The sequence below is a fragment of the Doryrhamphus excisus genome, linkage group LG14, assembly GCF_037039965.1.
Source record: "Doryrhamphus excisus strain RoL-2023G ecotype Guam linkage group LG14, RoL_Dexc_Guam_v1.1, whole genome shotgun sequence".
Classification (NCBI taxonomy): domain Eukaryota; kingdom Metazoa; phylum Chordata; class Actinopteri; order Syngnathiformes; family Syngnathidae; genus Doryrhamphus; species Doryrhamphus excisus.
The window spans coordinates 18,113,528-18,136,444 of NC_136370.1; the positions used below are offsets into that span (position 1 = coordinate 18,113,528).

At 38.5% G+C, this 22,917-nt stretch overlaps 1 protein-coding gene across 1 annotated transcript in view; it reads right to left on the bottom strand.

The window, feature by feature from the left end:
• LOC131140425 (latent-transforming growth factor beta-binding protein 2-like) overlaps positions 1 to 22,917 on the bottom strand; it is a 165,186-nt gene that overhangs the window by 56,410 nt on the left and 85,859 nt on the right. The window contains exons 9-13 of the mRNA XM_078796315.1: positions 9,602 to 9,676; positions 6,599 to 6,721; positions 4,380 to 4,544; positions 330 to 665; positions 31 to 44 (exon numbers count right to left, since the gene is read on the bottom strand). Coding sequence (XP_078652441.1) covers positions 31 to 44; positions 330 to 665; positions 4,380 to 4,544; positions 6,599 to 6,721; positions 9,602 to 9,676 — 713 coding nt within the window. The remainder of the gene's footprint in view (positions 1 to 30; positions 45 to 329; positions 666 to 4,379; positions 4,545 to 6,598; positions 6,722 to 9,601; positions 9,677 to 22,917) is intronic.

Genomic DNA, 22,917 nt, shown 5'->3' on the forward strand with positions numbered 1-22,917 from the left:
TAGGATTTAATAAGCTTTGCTTCTTCCTACTATTATTTTCAGTTCTTGAGAATATCAAACACGTATAGCGGAACATTTTTTGCTGGGACTACATGATTGTATTATGAACATGTTGCATCAATTGTTTATTTGCGGTGATAAAATCATCCTGTTTATGTTGACATTCATACAAAATATTTTTCCTTCTTTTGAACATAAAATAATCTTATGAAATCATTGTGCTGCAATCATTGTAGTGTTGTTATTCCTATGAATGTTTTTTATTAAGCTTGTGTCTTTATTCAGTAAAGTTTATTCTCCTTTTGAGACGTCATGTTTTTTATTCCTACCTTCAGGCTGTCGAGGTGTTTCTCTGGCTGGGATGAACGGATGGGACGGGACAGGCTGCTGTGGCATGATGGGATCCCGGGATGATTGGGGTGACTCGGGGTACTCGGGCCATTGTGGTATCTGTGGAGTCTGTGGGTACACGGGATATTGAGCCCCGCCAGGCCTTGGCACTGATGGCTGGGAGGACGGCGGCTGAGGATACGTCGGGTTCCGCTCTTCCCAAGACAATCCCGTACTCTGAAGATCATCGTCCTCTAATTGTCGGAGAGAGATCTGCACATCAGAGCGGGAGTAGGTGTATCCGTGACCAGCCGGGCAGATCTCCTTAAAATGATCTGTGGGGTTACAAAAGTGTAAACACTAATATTAATACTTTTTGAAGGAGACCGGAGTTCAATCCCACCCTCGGCTATCTCTGTGTGGAGTTTGCATGTTCTCCCTGTCCGGGTACTCCGGTTTCCTCCCACATTCCAAAAACATGCTAGGTTAATTAGCGACTCCAAATTGTCCATAGGTATGAATGTGAGTGTGAATGGTTGTTTGTCTATATGTGCCCTGTGATTGGCTGGCCACCAGTCCAGGGTGTATCTCTCACCTGAAGACAGCTGGGATAGGCTCCAGCACCCTCCGTGACTCTCATGAGGATAAGCGGTAGAAAATGAATGAATGAATGAATGAATGTTGCAAAATAACTAAATGGACCAAAGACAGCTGGGATAGGCTCCAGCACCCCCGCAACCCTTGTGAAAATAAATGAATGAATGAATGATTGAATGAATGAATGTTGCAAAATAACTAAATGGGCCGAAGACAACTGGGATAGGCTCCAGCACCCAAGCGACCCTCGTGAAAATGAATGAATGAATGTTGCAAAATAACTAAATGGACCAAAGACAGCTGGGATAGGCTCCAGCACCCCCACGACCCTGGTGAAAATGAATGAATGAATGTTGCAAAATAACTAAATGGACCGAAGACAGCTGGGATAGGCTCCAGCACCCCCGCGACCCTCGTGAAAATGAATGAATGAATGAATGTTGCGAAATAACTAAATGGACCAAAGATAGCTGGGATAGGCTCCAGGAACCCCGCGACCCTTGTGAGGATAGGCGGTAGAAAATGAATGAATGTTGCAAAATAACTAAATGGACCAAAGACAGCTGGGATAGGCTCCAGCACCCTCGTGACCCTCGTGAGGATAAGCGGTAGCAAATGAAAGAATGAATGAATGAATGTTGCAAAATAACAAAATGGACCAAAGACAGCTGGGATAGGCTCCAGCACCCCCGCGACCCTCGTAAAAATGAATGAATGAATGTTGCAAAATAACTAAATGGACCGAAGACAGCTGGGATAGGCTCCAGCACCCCCGCGACCCTCGTGAGGATAAGCGGTAGAAAATGAATGAATGAATGAATGTTGCAAAATAACTAAATGGGCCGAAGACAACTGGGATAGGCTCCAGCACCCAAGCGACCCTCGTGAAAATGAATGAATGAATGTTGCAAAATAACTAAATGGACCAAAGACAGCTGGGATAGGCTCCAGCACCCCCACGACCCTGGTGAAAATGAATGAATGAATGTTGCAAAATAACTAAATGGACCGAAGACAGCTGGGATAGGCTCCAGCAACCCCGCGACCCTTGTGAGGATAGGCGGTAGAAAATGAATGAATGTTGCAAAATAACAAAATGGACCAAAGACAGCTGGGATAGGCTCCAGCACCCCCGCGACCCTCGTGAAAATGAATGAATGAATGAATGTTGCGAAATAACTAAATGGACCAAAGATAGCTGGGATAGGCTCCAGGAACCCCGCGACCCTTGTGAGGATAGGCGGTAGAAAATGAATGAATGTTGCAAAATAACTAAATGGACCAAAGACAGCTGGGATAGGCTCCAGCACCCTCGTGACCCTCGTGAGGATAAGCGGTAGCAAATGAAAGAATGAATGAATGAATGTTGCAAAATAACAAAATGGACCAAAGACAGCTGGGATAGGCTCCAGCACCCCCGCGACCCTCGTAAAAATGAATGAATGAATGTTGCAAAATAACTAAATGGACCGAAGACAGCTGGGATAGGCTCCAGCACCCCCGCGACCCTCGTGAGGATAAGCGGTAGAAAATGAATGAATGAATGAATGTTGCAAAATAACTAAATGGGCCGAAGACAACTGGGATAGGCTCCAGCACCCAAGCGACCCTCGTGAAAATGAATGAATGAATGTTGCAAAATAACTAAATGGACCAAAGACAGCTGGGATAGGCTCCAGCACCCCCACGACCCTGGTGAAAATGAATGAATGAATGTTGCAAAATAACTAAATGGACCGAAGACAGCTGGGATAGGCTCCAGCAACCCCGCGACCCTTGTGAGGATAGGCGGTAGAAAATGAATGAATGTTGCAAAATAACAAAATGGACCAAAGACAGCTGGGATAGGCTCCAGCACCCCCGCGACCCTCGTGAAAATGAATGAATGAATGAATGTTGCGAAATAACTAAATGGACCAAAGATAGCTGGGATAGGCTCCAGGAACCCCGCGACCCTTGTGAGGATAGGCGGTAGAAAATGAATGAATGTTGCAAAATAACTAAATGGACCAAAGACAGCTGGGATAGGCTCCAGCACCCTCGTGACCCTCGTGAGGATAAGCGGTAGCAAATGAAAGAATGAATGAATGAATGTTGCAAAATAACAAAATGGACCAAAGACAGCTGGGATAGGCTCCAGCACCCCCGCGACCCTCGTGAAAATGAATGAATGAATGTTGCAAAATAACTAAATGGACCGAAGACAGCTGGGATAGGCTCCAGCACCCCCGCGACCCTCGTGAGGATAAGCGGTAGAAAATGAATGAATGAATGAATGTTGCAAAATAACTAAATGGACCAAAGACAGCTGGGATAGGCTCCAGCACCCCCGCGACCCTCGTGAAAATGAATGAATGAATGTTGCAAAATAACTAAATGGACCAAAGACAGCTGGGATAGGCTCCAGCACCCCCGTGACCCTCGTGAAAATGAATGAATGAATGAATGTTGCAAAATAACTAAATGGACCAAAGACAGCTGGGATAGGCTCCAGCACCCCCGCGACCCTTGTGAGGATAAGCGGTAGCAAATGAATGAATGAATAATTAGTCTTTCACGTCATGAATTATTTGCATATGTTTGATACAACAGGATTATTATTATTATTTTGTCACATGTACCGTTTGTATCTGGTTTAATTGACGGTTCTCACGGCGTCAAGGCTGTCAAGTTGGTCAAGTTCAGTAAGAATCTGCATACCCAAACAGCTTGAGAACTCTCGTTACTAATTACTAGCCAGACAGACAGAGCGAGACCGGGATACCTCAGAGATGGTGAATCCATTACAGGCGAGAAGAACCGTGTCCTCTATTTGACCTGACAGCGGCAGCTCGATGCCAGAAGGATCTGGAATAACGATGTGCGTAACGGCAGCTAAATACGATGGCGGTAAAGGGCAGGAGACATGCTTGTTACGAGATACCAATTGGTGAAAATGAGGCTAGTTTTATGATCCGCGGCCACATTACAGGAGCTGGAGTGCAAATGGAATAAAAATCTGTCGTCTTCAGAACATGACTCAGATGACCAGAGGCTATGTCTCCATGTCCGATTCAGCACCATGGAGGTCTATGATATCTGATCTGCGACGATTATTACAATATAAATCACCGGCCAGTCCATAAAGTCATCATTTTCTCTTTGAAACGTTTGAACATCAAACTGGTATGAAAAATTTTCCCGATGTTTTTTTTTGGAAAAGCGATTTATTTCTGATTATTATTGAGGTTTCTTTCAGTGGACATGAGTGATAACTCAACATTTATTGTTTTTAGGTCTTTTGCCAATTCAAACATATTTTCATCTTATTCTGAAATCATTTGCACACCTGGCAGACGACAAGGTGGTGATTGACCGACTTGATTGAATCGTTTTTTTTTTCTTTCACAAACACCGACACCCCCCGCGCATGTGACTGCATGTTCAATGTTATTTGATCTGTGGATCCGTACCAGATCCAGGCAAGGGGCATCGATCACAGCCGTCTCCCCAGGCTTTGCCCACGCCGCTGCAGCAGCAGATCTGCTTGGTGATGTGCTGAGAAAGGGGCAGCGAGCATACGCCTGCCGTCACCCAACGGTAGCAAAACGCCCTCTGGTCTGAAACCGCCTTGTCCGCTGGGAAAAAAAGAAAGGACACACGTAAAACACTCATAGTAAGAGTTATTCAGATAACTATACTCCAATCTTCCATCTTTCTCAGTTGTCTTCATAAGTTTTCTCATGGAAAACATACATAAGGCGTCAACAAAATGATCCGACACATCAACGTCAAATAAAAGGCAAATAAAGTAAAGAAACTTAAAAAAAAGTGTAGCTTAGTTTCTTTATAATGGCATTGTTTTTGGTTTCTTTTTCAGTTGCTGCCATGAATTGGACTGGTGAGCACGGCGCTTTCATTGTGGAAACGTTTATCAAAACAAACGAATCCGTAACTGCAACACAACGAGCATTCCGTTTGGACTTCAATCTTGGTTAGACATGATTTCGTACCAGCTCGAAAAAACAATCTTGTTATGGGTTACCAACTTCAGAGCTGGATCTGCATTGAAACCAAAATCAAGCGGCCGACCTCGCACTGCTAGAACTGATTTAATTTTTTAAAACATAATGAGACAGAATGGCATTATATGGACTTTTCGAAAAATTGTCTTTACTTTATTTGGTTTTTATTTAACCTAGAAATGTGTCAGATCATTTTGCCTGACCCTGTATATAGGTCGCTCCGGAGAATGGCAGGACCAGCCAAACCACAAAACAGTCCAGAAAATACCGTATTTTCTGGACTATAAGTCGCTCCGGAATATAAGTTGCACAAGGCCAAAAATGCATAATTAGGTAGAAAAAAACATACATAAGTCGCACCGAAGTATAAGTCGCACATGGCCAAAAATTCGTAATTAGGTAGAAAAAAAACATACATAAGTCGCACTGGAGTCGCACAAGGCCAAAAATGCATAATTAGGTAGAAAAAACATACATAAGTCGCACTGGAGTATAAGTCCCACAAGGCCAAAAATGCATAATTAGGTAGAAAAAAAACATACATAAGTCGCACTGGAGTATAAGTCGCACATGGCCAAAAATGCATAATTCGGTAGAAAAAACAAACATAAGTCGCACTGGAGTATAAGTCACACAAGGCCAAAAATGCATAATTAGGTAAAAAAAACATAAGTTGCACTGGAGTATAAGTCGCACATGGCCAAAAATGCGTAATTAGGTAGAAAAAAAACATACATAAGTCGCACTGGAGTATAAGTCGCACAAGGCCAAAAATGCGTAATTAGGTAGAAAAAACAAACATAAGTCGCACTGGAGTATAAGTCGCACAAGGCCAAAAATGCATAATTAGGTAGAAAAAAAACATACATAAGTCGCACTGGAGTATAAGTCGCACATGGCCAAAAATGCATAATTCGGTAGAAAAAACAAACATAAGTCGCACTGGAGTATAAGTCACATAAGGCCAAAAATGCATAATTCGGTAGGAAAAAAAAAACATACATACATAAGTCGCACTGGAGTATAAGTCGCACAAGGCCAAAAATGCATAATTCGGTAGAAAAAACTTATATAAGTCGCACTGGAGTATAAGTGTCATTTTTTGCGGGTAATTTATTTTCCAAACTACTTGACCAAAACAGACATTACGTCATCTTGGAAGGCAAGTTCTAACATGAATAAAAGAATAGAGAACAGGCTGAATAGGTGTAAGATATGCTAACACAATGCTTATTCAGCTACACAAAAAATAAACATGAACAGAAAAGGTGTCCAGTGTTTATGTAACATAAACAGTTTTTTAAATTTATAAGTCGCTCTGGAGTATAAGTCGCAGGAACGGCCAACCTATGAAAAAAAGTGCCACTTATAGTCCGGAAAATACAGTATGAAATCACCTTTATTGTCATTTTATTGCATACTACGAAATACGAAATTGGAGGCATTTTTAAGCGAAGGGGAGTACCATTCACCGCCTGAACAGGGACTTGAACCCTGGACCCTCGGATTAAAAGTCTCATGCTCTATCAACTCAGTTATGCGTTCACATTGAGCGAAAGTCAAACAAACCGAGCTCACTTTGAGTTTCTGTCCGTTATGGCTGAGCGACTACAATCCTACGATCCTCATATATATATAAGTATTTAGAAATTCTAAGCAGTACTTACAGACACAGTGACTTCTAGCCGGGTCCAGCATATAGCCTGGTTTGCACGTACATCTGTAGCTTCCTTTGGTGTTGAGACATTCTGCATTCTTACAGATTCCGGGCAGGAGACACTCATTGATATCTGTAAAATACGCAGTAATTGTCAGTAATTGTCAGTAATTGTCAGTAATTGTCAGTAATTTTATTCTGACAAGGGGGATATTTGAACTGTAAACGATCCCCTTCGGAAGAAATATCAACATCACGTTTGTGTTACAAAACCGTCACATCGGCGGACCGACAATGATGTCATCATTTACACACTGAAAGAAAATGTGAGAAAATATCGCACATTTACACACCGCCCAGGCCCGGCTCGGAGGTGATGAAGTATGGAATTACAACAACGGTATGAAATTCAGGAAGGAGTGATGACACGAATAAAACACACGCACGCAGGAATCGACCGCGACGTGGAATGCGAGATAACCTTCGTATCGACACGCGAGATAGTCAGGCAGATGTTGATGAATGAATGAACTGAGTTTTTCATTCATGCGGAATTGAGCGTGCATCTCCAGAGTCGATAAGATAAAATGGTCAGTTTGAGTGCCAGACAAGAACCAGAGGTCAAAGTTTGTTATTGTAACACGAAAACCAATTTATAAATATACGGTGTGAATGGTGGACTCCCTTTTGTGAGATCAAGCATACAATTGAAAACAAACAAAAACCGTGATGGCGATGGTCTTGGTTGAAGGAGTCTTGCTTTCTGATTAGAATTCAGGTCAGCCTTCATCACATGGGGTCTTTAATCCCCGGTTTGGTTGAGTCCCAGATTAGTGCTATTGTTGCAGTCTGCTGCTGCGTTGACCAGGATTGACGCTGACTTTCAATGACAATTTTTGGCCAGATGAGATGTTTTTTTCTTGGTAGTCCCGCTATGAAGTCCAGCATCACTGTTGATACCGACACTGGTGTTTGACGGGTACTATTTAGTGACGACCTTGTCTTAAACTACACACTCTCAGATATGCGCATCGTTTTTGTGTACTTGTTAGAAAATGTGTTTTTCTTTGGAAAACAAAGACATTTCCAAGTGATCCCAAACTTTTTGAGCGGAATAAGCATGCAAGTAGCAACTACACATTCTCAGATATTTGTCTTCTTTCACAGTTGCGCGTCGTTTTTGTGTCCTTGTTAGACCCAGTTTGTGCTGCTCTCTGAAGGGAGTAGTTACCAGCATGGTAAGACGTTTTAGTTTTAGTTAATTTTGATAGTAGGCCTCTATGTAAAAATGTACATCCTTCTTTGAAAATCATCTGATTCCTTTTAATTGTTTGTGAAATGCATGAAAATTTTTTGTCTTTGACTCGTGGGCCACAGTCAGTTAACAAAATTGTCCGGGAGCCAGACTATATATTTGATACATGCAAACTGTTTTACGTTTACAATCCACCTGGAATTATTTATCCATAAAAGTGTCATACATTCTGTTCCTTCTTTCAGAAGCGCTTAAAACATCAGACCCCGTCAAGTAACAAAATATAATTTTTTCAATTATAAAACATTGACTATTAAAGAGTATGTGAACATACACTACCGCTCAAAAGTTTGGGATCAATTTCTTTGTTTTGGTAATGGTAATGGTTTTATTACCATTACCATGGTTTTATTACAATTGAATGCATCCCATAATCAGTTCACAGTTCCACATTTTCAAAAAGGAGTAGGAAGAAGCAAAGCTTATTAAATCCTACCCCATCCATCTGGTACTTTTACAATCAGTAACTGTTACATTTGTTCACTTCCTGCTTTCCTAATATAATTTAATTTTTACTTAATTGTATTTTTTTAATTTAAACAAAAGTATTTAATTTTTAAAAATTTTTAAAGAAAAAAATAAATTTTTTCAATGGTTTTATTTCATTTGAACATGCATCAGATTACAATTGAATGCATCACATAATCAGTTCACAGTTCCACATGTCCAAAAGGAGTAGGAAGAAGCAAAGCTTATTAAATCCTACCCCTCCATCTGTTACTTTTACAATCAGTAACTGTTACATTTGTTCACTTCCTGCTTTCTAAAGACAAACACATTTTCATGCATTTCACAAAAAATTGTATCCATGTCACAAAATGTTTTATCCATTTCACAAACAATTAAAATGAATGAGATGATTTTTAAAGAAGGAACTACATTTTTGCATAGAGGCCTACTATCAACAACTGTCAGTCCTCTGCATCAATCTCCTGGTATGGCTGCTAATCCAAGTTCATCATTTTATAATAGCTAATAGATTATTAGAAAAGCCATCTAAAAAACTAAAATCTCTTACCATGCTGTTAACGACTCCCTTCAGAGAGCAGCACAAACTGGGTCTAACGAGGACACAAAAACGATGCGCATATCTGAGAATGTGGAGTTTAAGACAAAGACGCCTCACAGGTCGTCGCTAGTAGTAGTAGCCGTTAGTAGTAGTACTAATAGTAGCCGTCAAACACCAGCGTCAGTATCAACAGCGAAGCGGCGACTTCAGGATGCTGGACTTCATAGCAGGACTGCCAAAAAAAAGCCATATCTCAGACTAGCCAAAAAAGTGATCCCAAACTTTTTAGCGGTAGTGCACCTGACTACAACATGATTGACTCTAAAGTCATGTTGCCAGGTTGTATGTTAAAGGTTTAAATACTTTAGAAGCAACTGGCGGCTAGATTTAAATGCTTAGCGGACCGTATGTGGCGTCTGGGCCGTAGTTTGCCCACCCTTAGACAATGGCTTTTCTGTCTAAAAATAAACATATTTTATGAGAATATGAGATGTGAATTATTATAATTTGAACACCCTTTATTTTATTATCACAGTTCATTTTACACGGACGGACATCCTCATTGAACCCAATAAAAGCTTACTGGAGAAATGTTAACGGGGGTCTGGGGGTCTGGGGGTCCATTGAAAGGAAACCATACTAACTCATATTTTTGCATATGAGTTTTTTTACATCAGTTGGTTGCTTACCTTGACAGTGTGTGACATTCATTCTTTTGTAGCCTGCAGGACATTCCACTTGTCCATTTGCAATCACCGCATATGCTGTAAAGAGAAGGAGACAGAACACAAAAACACAGTAATGCACATCATATTTCGGGGGAACAAAGCATCACATTCATCTCAGAGGTAGACAAATATCTCATGTTAAGTGAGCGAACATATAACTTACAGATGTGAGCATCTTGGCAAGAGGACAAAACGAGGGGACCCACAGCTAGGGCCCCACGGGAACCCGAAAAGTGAATTTATGGAAAGTGATCCCCATTTTTATAAGACAGCAGTACTACCATCCAGTAGAATGTACATAGCAACAACACTCGACGTCATGTATAATTATATTACCTAGAATTCTCCGCAATCCCAAGGGGACGCATGAAGACAGCGTTCATACGTCAATTTATCGAGGAAGCCCCCCCCCCCCCCCCCGTGACAGCGCTGACCTTTAGAATTAACGACACTACAAATGCAATGGCGACTTCGCCGTTTCGGTTCAAGCCCCAGTGAAGCCATATTATCAGTGACAGACGTCTGAAAACATCACGTCGTTTGTCATTCAGCACCAGGTTAAAACCCCGGGATGCTCCATTAAACATACAGATCAGGTCAATGTGGTCAATCATGTGGTAAAAGCAAGCAAGTCACGCTCTCTGTTTGTGTGGCTTTGCGGCTCGCTACATAGTGCTACACTCCCAATAAATTAAAGTATGAATAATTTTAATTTTAATTTTAATTTTAATTTTAATTTTAATTTTAATTTTAATTTTAATTTTAATTTTAATTTTAATTTTAATTTTAATTTTAATTTTAATTTTAATTTTAATTTTAATTTTAATTTTAATTCATTTTCTATCGCTTTTTCCAGAAAAATAAAATTAAATTAATTTTTTTAATTAAAAAAAGTCCCCCCAATTTTTTTTAATTAAAATTAAATTAAAATTAAACCAATGTCATTCAGCAATGTTGTATGAGGACCCAAGCTGAATCAACAATTACTTCATTATGGGTTGGACAAGAGCTCTTACAACCCCCTGCATTAAAACATTTTAAAAATAAATAAATTAAAAAAAATAAAAATTAGTAAAATAAAGTTAAAAAAAGTTTACAAAAAAATGAAAAACAATAAACTTTGCTTCTTCCTACTCCTTTTGGACATGTGGAACTGTGAACTGATTATGTGATGCATTCAATTGTAATCTGATGCATGTTCAAATAAAATAAAACCATTACCATTATTATTTGTTGATAGCTCATAGCATATATCGGCACTGTTTGGGTTCATGTGTGGCTTTGCGGCTCGCTACATAGTGCTACACTCCCAATAAATTAAAGTATGGATGGAAGAAGTTTTTATCTTGTGTTTGAGTCATGCGGCAAATTAAATTTTAATTTTAATTTTAATTTTAATTTTAATTTTAATTTTAATTTTAATTTTAATTTTAATTTTAATTTTAATTTTAATTTTAATTTTAATTTTAATTTTAATTTTAATTTTAATTTTAATTCATTTTTTACCGCTTATTCTCACAAGGGTCGCGGGGGGTGCTGGAGCCTATACCAGCTGGGCGAGAGGCGGGGTGCACCCTGAACTGGTCGCCAGCCAATCCCAGGGCACATATAGACAAACAACCATTCACACTCACATTCATACCTATGGACAATTTGGAGTCGCTAATTAACCTAGCATGTTTTTGGAATGTGGGAGGAAACCGGAGTACCCGGAGAAAACCCATGCATGAACAGGGAGATTTTAATTTTAATTTTAATTTTAATTTTAATTTTAATTTTAATTTTAATTTTAATTTTAATTTTAATTTTAATTTTAATTTTAATTTTAATTTTTCTCATAATGCTATGGTATGGTGTGGTTAATTTGTTTTGGATGTTCTTTGAAAGTTACATTGAAGAACATGTAACATGTAATAGGATGTCAGTATCCCATTTTCTTTTCATTATTGTCCTAATACGTCTTATTCAGGGATATTCGATAATATGACATCGGCATAAAAATGAGATATTGTATAATTTTGAGTTTTTGAGCTAGTATTGATATTGACGTATGAGTCATTATGTCATTGGATGGTCATATCACCTCGTACTTTGGTACGTGACAAAAAAATACATTTAAAAAGTAAAAAAATAAAATATATATTTTTTTTAATTTAAAAAAATTAAAAAAAAATAAAACAATTTTTTTGTATTAAAATTAAACCAATGTCATTCCGCAATGTTGTATGAGGACCCAAGCTAAATCAACAATTACTTCATTATGGGTTGGACAAGAGCTCTTCCAACCCCCTGCATTTTCATTCCTCATCTTACATGACATGCCACCAACTGTGTGGGAACTGGGGCTGGGTATCAGGTTTTGAGCGTCAATGGGAGCCAGTTCTCCCGGGATTGTTCAAATTTTCAAATTTCAATTCCTAGTCTCTATGGCCGGTCCACCGACCGGAAAAAAATAGCCGCCATTCTGGCCGGACTCCAGGCACTATTTCCTGGCCCAGTTCCCTTCTGCACTTCCCCGCCTCCCTTGGAACCTCTAGGGGGGCATGCGCCAGGTAGAACACGTCGCCAGTATGTATGACCAGGATCCATACACCATTTATATTCAAATTGAATGGTTTAATGTTGGTTGAAAATACCCCTGTCAGAAATTCATGAAAATATTAAATATTAATAAATAATAAATTAAAAATACAAAATAAGTAAAAAAAAAATGCTTTATTCAAGCTGCACGGTGGTTGTGTGGTTAGCACAACCACCGGAGTACCCGGAGAAAACCCACGCATGCACGGGTACAACATGCAAACTCCACACAGAGAGTGGAATTGAACTCACAGCTAGGACACCCGAGTTAAAAAAAACTGCGGTTTCCTCCTACACACCTAGCAAGTTTTTGGAATGTGGGAGGAAACCGAAGTACCCGGAGAAAACCCACGCATGCACGGGGAGAACATGCAAACTCCACACAGAGATGGCCGAGGGTGGAATTGAACCCTGATCTCTTAGCTGTGAGGTCTGTGCGCTAACCACTCAACCGCCATGCAGCCACCTCGGGTTCCTTTTGGCCATTAACAAGTGTCTGTTTGATCAAAGCTGCACGGTGGTCGAGTGGTTAGCGCGCAGACCTCACTGCTAGGAGACAAGGGTTCAATTCCACCCTCGGCCATCTCTGTGTGGAGTTTGCATGTTTTCCGCGCTTTCCTCCCACATTCCAAAAATATGCTAGGTTAATTAGCGACTCCAAATTGTCCATAGGTATGAATGTGAGTGTGAATGGTTGTTTGTCTATATGTGCCCTGTGATTGGCTGGCCACCAGTCCAGGGTGTACCCCGCCTCTCGCCACAAAGACAGCTGGGATAGGCTCCAGCACCCCCCTGCGACCCTCGTGAGGATAAGCGGTAGAAAATGAATAAATATTGTGATGCTAAGAGTCCACTGGGTCGGTGCCAGTTGGTGCCAGTTTGCACCAATGCAATTTGCTATGGCGCCTAGTGTCACCAATAAGGTGCCTAGTGGCTTGCAGTGGCTCAAACCGCCTCCCAACTGCCTCGTGGTGACTCATCACGGCGGCATAAATTGAATTTGGCGGCAAGAAAATTTCAAAACATTTCAAATCTTCCACCAAGTGGAACCAAATGTCACAAACAATGTGCCTATTGGAATCCACTGGAATGTAATGGCGCGAGCCAAGTTGCGCCAATGATGCTAGGAGTCCACCGGACCGGCGTCAGTCCAGGGTGTACCCCGCCTCTGAATGAATGAATGGTTTAGTCCTTGGATTTTCAAAGTGTGAAGTGGTGCCAGAAGACTTAAGAGGAAGCAGCTTGAGAAAAATAAAGAACATTGTTTTTGAAACCGAATAAGATAATTTCAATTATGTCAAAAACAAAATTAATAAATTTTTTGTTTCTACATCGATTTAAAGAGATGGTACCAACTGTGGTGGTCTAGTGGTACCAACCAATCTTCAGTTCCCTAAGTGTGCAACAATGGTTTAGTCCATATAGAGTACTCTATGTCTAGTCATTCCGATACCCAATCAGTGCCACTTTCCCAGGAGTGACCGGAATGTGTGCCACATGGAAGCTTCCTGGGAATGAGGAAGCTGTTTTGGTCCTGCTGTGACCCAGTAGACCAAGCAGGTTCCATGTACCTGAGGGTTCGATAGAGCAGAAGTGGGTCAGTGGGGGGGCGGATTGTGTCAGAGTGACGCCCCCCCGGCTTATCATGTTCCTCCACACCCCTCCTATAATCTGCCTGCAAAGTTTCTGAGTAATGAGCTGTTGTGGCACGGTGCTGGGCATGCTGTCCCGCCGAGACCGGATCAGGGAAAGTCTGACCTGAGTGACAGCAGGGCGCACATGCCAAGGGAAAACCCAGTGGGAGAGATCGGTCTCAATAAAGCTTATTATTCAAAGGAGATGATCACTTCCAGGAACAACTTTTGACATGTCTGGATCAAGAGACGATGCGTTCGAGTTCGCTGAGTTCATCCTGGCATCGTTACGAGATGCAGCACTTCATATGACATCTACAGAACCATAGTCTTGTAGTCTTGTAGCCCTGAAGTAACCAGTCTAGAGTCTTGTGTTCCACAGTTTGTTCTCAATCAGAAATCACTCCACACTCTTTATTGCTCTCTGGTTCTACCATATCTTACTTATTGTGTGGAAATATGGGCTAATAACTATAAAAGCAATCTTCACTCGGTTAAATGTACTGCAAAAAAAGGTCAGTAAGGATAATTCATAATGGCGCCTACAGAGAACATACTAACTCCTTATTTCTAAAATCACAAATACTTCAACTTGCTGATATAGTTCATCTTCAAACAGCTAAAATAATACATAAGGCTAAAAAAAATTTTTAAAAATAGTTTTTATTTAAAAAAATATAATAAAACTATATTACAAAGGCAGGAAGTGAGCAAATGTAACAGTTAGTGATTGTAAAAGTACCAGATGGAGGGGTAGGATTTAATAAGCTTTGCTTCTTCCTACTCCTTTTGGACATGTGGAACTGTGAACTGATTATGGGATGCATTCAATTGTAATCTGATGCATGTTCAAATGAAATAAAACCATTGAAAAAATTATTTATTTTCTTTAAAAAAATTAAAAAATTAACTAATTTTTTTTAAATAAAAAAATACAATCAAATAAAATTAAATTATATTAGGAAAGCAGGAGGTGAACAAATGTAACAGTTACTGATTGTAAAAGTACCAGATGGAGGGGTAGGATTTAATAAGCTTTGCTTCTTCCTACTCCTTTTTGAAAATGTGGAACTGTGAACTGATTATGGGATGCATTCAATTGTAATCTGATGCATTTTCAAATGAAATAAAACCATTGAAAACTTTTTAAAAAAAACAAAAAATAAAATTAAAAAATTATTAAAAAAAATACAATTAAATAAAATTAAATTATATTAGGAAAGCAGGAGGTGAACAAATGTAACAGTTACTGATTGTAAAAGTGCCAGATGGAGGGGTAGGATTTAATAAGCTTTGCTTCTTCCTACTCCTTTTGGACATGTGGAACTGTGAACTGATTATGGGATGCATTCAATTGTAATCTGATGCATGTTCAAATGAAATAAAACCATTGAAAAAATTATTTATTTTCTTTAAAAAAATTAAAAAATTAACTAATTTTTTTTAAATAAAAAAAATACAATCAAATAAAATTAAATTATATTAGGAAAGCAGGAGGTGAACAAATGTAACAGTTACTGATTGTAAAAGTACCAGATGGAGGGGTAGGATTTAATAAGCTTTGCTTCTTCCTACTCCTTTTTGAAAATGTGGAACTGTGAACTGATTATGGGATGCATTCAATTGTAATCTGATGCATTTTCAAATGAAATAAAACCATTGAAAACTTTTAAAAAAAAACAAAAAATAAAATTAAAAAATTAAAAAAAAATTATTAAAAAAAATACAATTAAATAAAATTAAATTATATTAGGAAAGCAGGAGGTGAACAAATGTAACAGTTACTGATTGTAAAAGTGCCAGATGGAGGGGTAGGATTTAATAAGCTTTGCTTCTTCCTACTCCTTTTGGACATGTGGAACTGTGAACTGATTATGGGATGCATTCAATTGTAATCTGATGCATGTTCAAATGAAATAAAACCATTGAAAAAATTATTTATTTTCTTTAAAAAAATTAAAAAATTAACTAATTTTTTTAAAATAAAAAAAATACAATCAAATAAAATTAAATTATATTAGGAAAGCAGGAGGTGAACAAATGTAACAGTTACTGATTGTAAAAGTACCAGATGGAGGGGTAGGATTTAATAAGCTTTGCTTCTTCCTACTCCTTTTTGAAAATGTGGAACTGTGAACTGATTATGGGACGCATTCAATTGTAATCTGATGCATTTTCAAATGAAATAAAACCATTGAAAACTTTTTAAAAAAAACAAAAAATAAAATTAAAAAATTAAAAAAAAATTATTAAAAAAAATACAATTAAATAAAATTAAATTATATTAGGAAAGCAGGAGGTGAACAAATGTAACAGTTACTGATTGTAAAAGTGCCAGATGGAGGGGTAGGATTTAATAAGCTTTGCTTCTTCCTACTCCTTTTGGACATGTGGAACTGGGAACTGATTATGGGATGGACTCAATTGTAATCTGATGCATGCTCAAATGAAATAAAACCATTACCATTACCATTACCATTTCACAGGCAGTGGCTTGCAAGACTGAGCTCAATCTCCGCATCATTAGCGTCGCCCTTGGTTACAATGAGCTTAAACGCAGACTGGTCCGCATCCACCGAATGTACGGGAAAACACTTCCAATTGTTGTCCGTGTATTCATCCCTGATCCACAAAAGACTTTGCCACCCCTGACTAATTTTGTCTGTCTCCATTCAATTGTTCCCTGAATGCCACTGGCAACCGTTGAATAATATCTGCTTGAATTGCTTGACTTGTACGATGTAATTCAAATTGGTGGCGCTGTCCTAAATCTGATTAAAGTCTTGCTTTTTTGGATCAAGAAGACCCTGCTGAGGGTATTCGAATGAAAGGACGGCTTATGCAAAACACAAGTAAACACCGAAAGCTGATGATGGCTGACAAAGTAGATAGATTTTATTCTCAGATGGGTTCCTCAGCTGGACTAAAAATCGCTTTCCAATTCAGATTTCCTAAAGGACCACCCTGTTCTTGCGGATGATTCAAAAGTCTACCCTGTCAATAAATGGGATCAGATCCGTGGGGATCTGCCTGGGAAACAAAGTTAGCATTGAGCTTCTCCTAATGCCTCACTGGAAAAAAAAACCTGAGAACATTTGGGATTGTAAAATGGACGAGGAAGATGGGGTAGATGCCATTCAAAAAGCGGGAAACGGAGCAAATCTTCCCACTATTTTTTACCAGGGGCCTCCATGTAGGAAAAGAACCATCACCGAGCCCAAGACCTCTCCAGGAAGGACCCCTTTCCAGTAATTTGCTTTCTGATATTCTGCCACGGAATAAACTGGTGCCACACGGAGTAAAAAAAAAACAAAACAGTTTAAGTCTTCTGACTCTGTGAGATGCCAAAGCCATCTTCTTTTGGCTTTGGTCTCCACGCTTGATTGGAGAGAACGGCTCGAAGGGGAAGTTGTTTGCTTTGAAAGGACTCCTTGGCACGCGACAGGCTTGTCAGTCGGTTATATCACAGGCCGTGAACAGAAAAACTGATCCTTTTTTGACATATGAGATTGACATCGGCGTCCTTCAGTTGACAAGCGGCACAGATTTGGTATTTTTTGTGTCACATTTTACCACCAGAAATAACACATGGCACGTAATGGTAATGGTTGAATTTCATTTGAACATGCATCAGATTACAATTGAATGCATCACATAATCAGTTCACAGTTCCACATGTCCAAAAGGAGTAGGAAGAAGCAAAGCTTATTAAATCCTACCCCTCCATCTGGTACTTTTACAATCAGTAACTGTTTCATTTGTTCACTTCCTGCTTTCCTAATATAATTTAAGTTTTTTGTATTATTATTTTTTAAATTAATTTTTTTTAATAAAAAAAATAATTTTATTTTTTTAATTAAAAATGGTTTTAATTGTTTTAATTTTTAACATTTTTTAATGGTTTTATTTCATTTGAACATGCATCAGATTACAATTGAGTGCATCCCATAATCAGTTCACAGTTCCACATGTCCAAAAGGAGTAGGAAGAAGCAAAGCTTATTAAATCCTACCCCTCCATCTGGTACTTTTACAATCAGTAACTGTTACATTTGTTCACTTCCTGCTTTCCGAATATAATTAAATTTTATTTAATTGTATTTTTTTAATGTATTTTTTTTTCAATTTTTAATGAAAAAATACATCAGAAATTTTTTTTTTTAAATTTTCTAATGGTTTTATTTCATTTGAAAATGCTTCAGATTACAATTGAGTGCATCACATAATCAGTTCACAGTTGAAAAGGAGTAGGAAGAAGCAAAGCTTATTAAGCCCTACCCCTCCATCTGCTACTTTTACAATCAGTAACTGTTACATTTGTTCACTTCCTGCTTTCCATAATACAGTTTAAGGTATAATTTTAATTTTAATTTTAATTTTAATTTTAATTTTAATTTTAATTTTAATTTTAATTTTAATTTTAATTTTAATTTTAATTTTAATTTTAATTTTAATTTTAATTTTAATTTTAATTTTAATTTTTTTAGTACTGGTTGTTTTTACTTTATCATGATTCCATATCCTATCTTTACTAAGTAGTATTTTCCTGTGTGTAATTTGACTGTTTAGCTTAAATGGCTAATGCTAATGGGTGTGTATCTGCATCAGACTAACATTTAAAGCAGATGCACATTCCTCGCTAATCTCAAAAATTGACTGTGGAGCATTAACTACCTGGGGTTGGTTCCAAAAGAAGACATGCCAGGATAAATTCCCAATAAAATTAAAAAAATAAAAAGTATGCTCACTGTCGCATGGATCCAATTGTGAAATACAAGACCAGTTTGAAAATGTATCAGGTTTTAACTGGGATTTATTTCTCAATGTGATTAAGCCACACTGATTAACCGGGCTGCTGAAATGTGATGCAATACCATAAAGTCAACAATAATGAAAACATAAACTCTAAACGTGATTTGACATCTTTAGCAAATCATAATTACTTTGCCGCAAAGGTATTTTTTACCGCTTATCCTCACAAGGGGGTGCTGGAGCCTATCCCAGCTGTCTTCAGGCGAGAAGCGGGGTACACCCTGGACTGGTGGCCAGCCAATCACAGGGCACATATAGACAAACAACCATTCACACTCACATTCATACCTATGGACAATTTGGAGTCGCTAATTAACCTAGCATGTTTTTGGAATGTGGGAGGAAACCGGAGTACCCGGAGAAAACCCACGCATGCACGGGGAGAACATGCAAACTCCACACAGAGATGGCCGAGGGTGGAATCGAACCCTGGTCTCTTAGCTGTGAGGTCTGCGCGCTAACCACTCAACGTCCGTGCAACCACCTCTGTTTCCTTTTGGCCATTAACAAACTTTCATCTCTTTGATCAAAGCTGCACGGTGGTCGAGTGGTTAGCGCGCAGACCTCACTGCTAGGAGACAAGGGTTCAATTCCACACTCGGCCATCTCTGTGTGGATTTGGTTTGCATGTTCTCCCCATTTTCCTCCCACATTCCAAAAACATGCTAGGTTAATTAGCGACTCCAAATTGTCCATAGGTATGAATGTGAGTGTGAATGGTTGTTTGTCTATATGTGCCCTGTGATTGGCTGGCCACCAGTCCAGGGTGTACCCCGCCTCTCGCCCCAAGAAGACAGCTGGGATAGGCTCCAGCATACCCATGACCCAAGTGATGGTGGGTAGCATAGAAAATAGATGGATAGACGAATGGGTGCCATTGAAATGATCTTCTCCAATTGTGTAAGTGTGCATTGTGTGCGGCATAAAGACATGAAATAAGGCCATCAAACAGCAAATGAGAGCTTATCTTCTGTTTTCTCCGGGTACTCCGATTTCCTCCCACATTCCGAAAACATGCTAGGTTAATTAGCGACTCCAAATTGTCCATAGGTATGAATGTGAGTGTGAATGGTTGTTTGTCTATATGTGCCCTGTGATTGGCTGGCTACCAGTCAAGGGTGTACCCCGCCTCTCGCCCCAAGAAGACAGCTTGTGACGACCCTCGTGAGGATAAGCGGTAGAAAATGAATGAACATTATTCCAACAGTAAAATATGGTGGTGGTAGTGTGATGGTCTGGGACTGTTTTGCTGCATCAGGACCTGGAAGACTCACTGTGATAAATGGAACCATGAATTATTGTTAATATGCAAAATATGGGCTGCATGGCGGACAAGTGGTTAGCTCGCAAGCCTTACATCTAGGAGACCCGAGTTCAATTCCACCGTCAGCGATCTCTGTGTGGAGTTTGCACGTTCTCCCCGTGCATGCGTGGGTTTTCTCCGGGTACTCCGGTTTCCTCCCACATTCCAAAAACATGCTAGGTTAATTAGCCACTCCAAATTGTCCATAGGTATGAATGTGAGTGTGAATGGTTGTTTGACTATATGTGCCCTGTGATTGGCTGGCCACCAGTCCAGGGTGTACCCCTACATCAGTAGGCAATGCTTGACGCAGTAGTGAGTCCAACTCCCAGACACACCACTCAGACCCTGTTGGCCCAAGGAAGTCCCTCTGTGGGTGTGTGATGGTTACTAAAGTCCCCAGGAGACCTCTGATGTAGTTCCACGGGTCAGACTTCCATCATCTCATACATGGAAGAGTCACAAACATGGAAGCTGCCCAGCAATTGACAGCTGAATAAAAAAAAGTAATGGAATTCCAAAAGCTGTTGAATACCGAATGAAGTCAGGGCTTCCAGGAGTCATACTAACGGACTCTGACTTTGCAAAGTTCGCCAAGGGAACCTGAGATGAATTTATTAAAAAAAAAACATTCCTATACAACCCCTATCATTGCAACACAATCCTGGCTCCGAGATTTGAAAGGATTTATTTGTCTTAGTAACCGGAGTCCGTGTTTGTGCGACCTATGTACAAAAAAATACCTTTTCTTGACCATTGCCTGACATACAAAAACGATAACTAATTCTTCTGTACTTCTTCTCCGTGCACCTTCTCATCAGACCCGGAGAAGAAGTTGAGTATCTGGTTGACATGGAACTCATTATCCAAAGTACGGAACTTTGAAAGGTTTTTGTGTTTCTCAAGAGACTGGTGATATTTAAAAAAAAAAAAAAGATTAAAGACACACCTTTTTAATCAGGCTTTTAACTAAAATTTTTAAACTTTTCTTATGTTTTTATCTTTTTAGTCCTTTTTTTTGCTCGTAGTCTTCAGCTTTTAACTCCAGTGTTTTGTTATCTTTTTAGTCCTATCTTTTTTTGCTCTTAGTCTTCAGCTTTTAACTCCAGTTTTATGTTTTTATCTTTTTAGTCCTATTTTTTTTGCTCTTAGTCTTCAGCTTTTAACTCCAGTGTTTTTTTTATCTTTTTAGTCCTATTTTATGCTCTTAGTCTTCAGCTTTTAACTCCAGTGTTGTTTTTATCTTTTTAGTCCTATTTTATGCTCTTAGTCTTCAGCTTTTAACTCCAGTGTTTTGTTTTTATCTTGTTAGTCCTATTTTATGCTCTTAGTCTTCAGCTTTTAACTCCAGTGTTGTTTTTATCTTTTTAGTCCTATTTTATGCTCTTAGTCTTCAGCTTTTAACTCCAGTGTTTTGTTTTGATCTTGTTAGTCCTATTTTATGCTCTTAGTCCTCAGCTTTTAACTCCAGTGTTTTGTTTTTATCTTTTTAGTCTTATTTTATGCTCTTAGTCTTCAGCTTTTAACTCCAGTGTTTTGTTTTTATCTTTTTAGTCCTTTTTTTTGCTCGTAGTCTTCAGCTTTTAACTCCAGTGTTATGTTTTTATCTTTTTAGTCCTATTTTATGCTCTTAGTCTTCAGCTTTTAACTCCAGTGTTGTTTTTATCTTTTTAGTCCTATTTTTTTTTTTGCTCTTAGTCTTCAGCTTTTAACTCCAGTGTTTTGTTTTGATCTTGTTAGTCCTATTTTATGCTCTTAGTCTTCAGCTTTTAACTCCAGTGTTTTGTTTTTATCTTTTTAGTCCTTTTTTTTGCTCGTAGTCTTCAGCTTTTAACTCCAGTGTTTTGTTATCTTTTTAGTCCTATCTTTTTTTGCTCTTAGTCTTCAGCTTTTAACTCCAGTGTTGTTTTTATCTTTTTAGTCCTATTTTTTTTTGCTCTTAGTCTTCAGCTTTTAACTCCAGTGTTTTGTTTTGATCTTGTTAGTCCTATTTTATGCTCTTAGTCTTCAGCTTTTAACTCCAGTGTTTTGTTTTTATCTTTTTAGTCCTTTTTTTTGCTCGTAGTCTTCAGCTTTTAACTCCAGTGTTATGTTTTTATCTTTTTAGTCCTATTTTATGCTCTTAGTCTTCAGCTTTTAACTCCAGTGTTTTGTTTTTATCTTTTTAGTCCTATTTTATGCTCTTAGTCTTCAGCTTTTAACTCCAGTGTTTTGTTTTTATCTTTTTAGTCCTATTTTATGCTCTAAGTCTTCAGCTTTTAACTCCAGTTTTATGTTTTTATCTTTTTAGTCCTATTTTTTTTGCTCTTAGTCTTCAGCTTTTAACTCCAGTGTTGTTTTTATCTTTTTAGTCCTATTTTTTTTTTGCTCTTAGTCTTCAGCTTTTAACTCGTGTTATGTTTTTATCTTTTTAGTCCTATTTTATGCTCTTAGTCTTCAGCTTTTAACTCCAGTGTTTTGTTTTGATCTTGTTAGTCCTATTTTATGCTCTTAGTCTTCAGCTTTTAACTCGAGTTTTATGTTTTTATCTTTTTAGTCCTATTTTTTTTGCTCTTAGTCTTCAGCTTTTAACTCCAGCGTTGTTTTTATCTTTTTAGTCCTTTTTTTTGCTCTTAGTTTTCAGCTTTTAACTCCAGTGTTTTGTTTTGATCTTGTTAGTCCTATTTTATGCTCTTAGTCTTCAGCTTTTAACTCCAGTGTTATGTTTTTATCTTTTTAGTCCTATTTTATGCTCTTAGTCTTCAGCTTTTAACTCCAGTGTTTTGTTTTTATCTTTTTAGTCCTATTTTATGCTCTTAGTCTTCAGCTTTTAACTCCAGTTTTATGTTTTTATCTTTTTAGTCGTATTTTTTTTGCTCTTAGTCTTCAGCTTTTAACTCCAGTGTTGTTTTTATCTTTTTAGTCCTATTTTATTCTCTTAGTCTTCAGCTTTTAACTCCAGTGTTATGT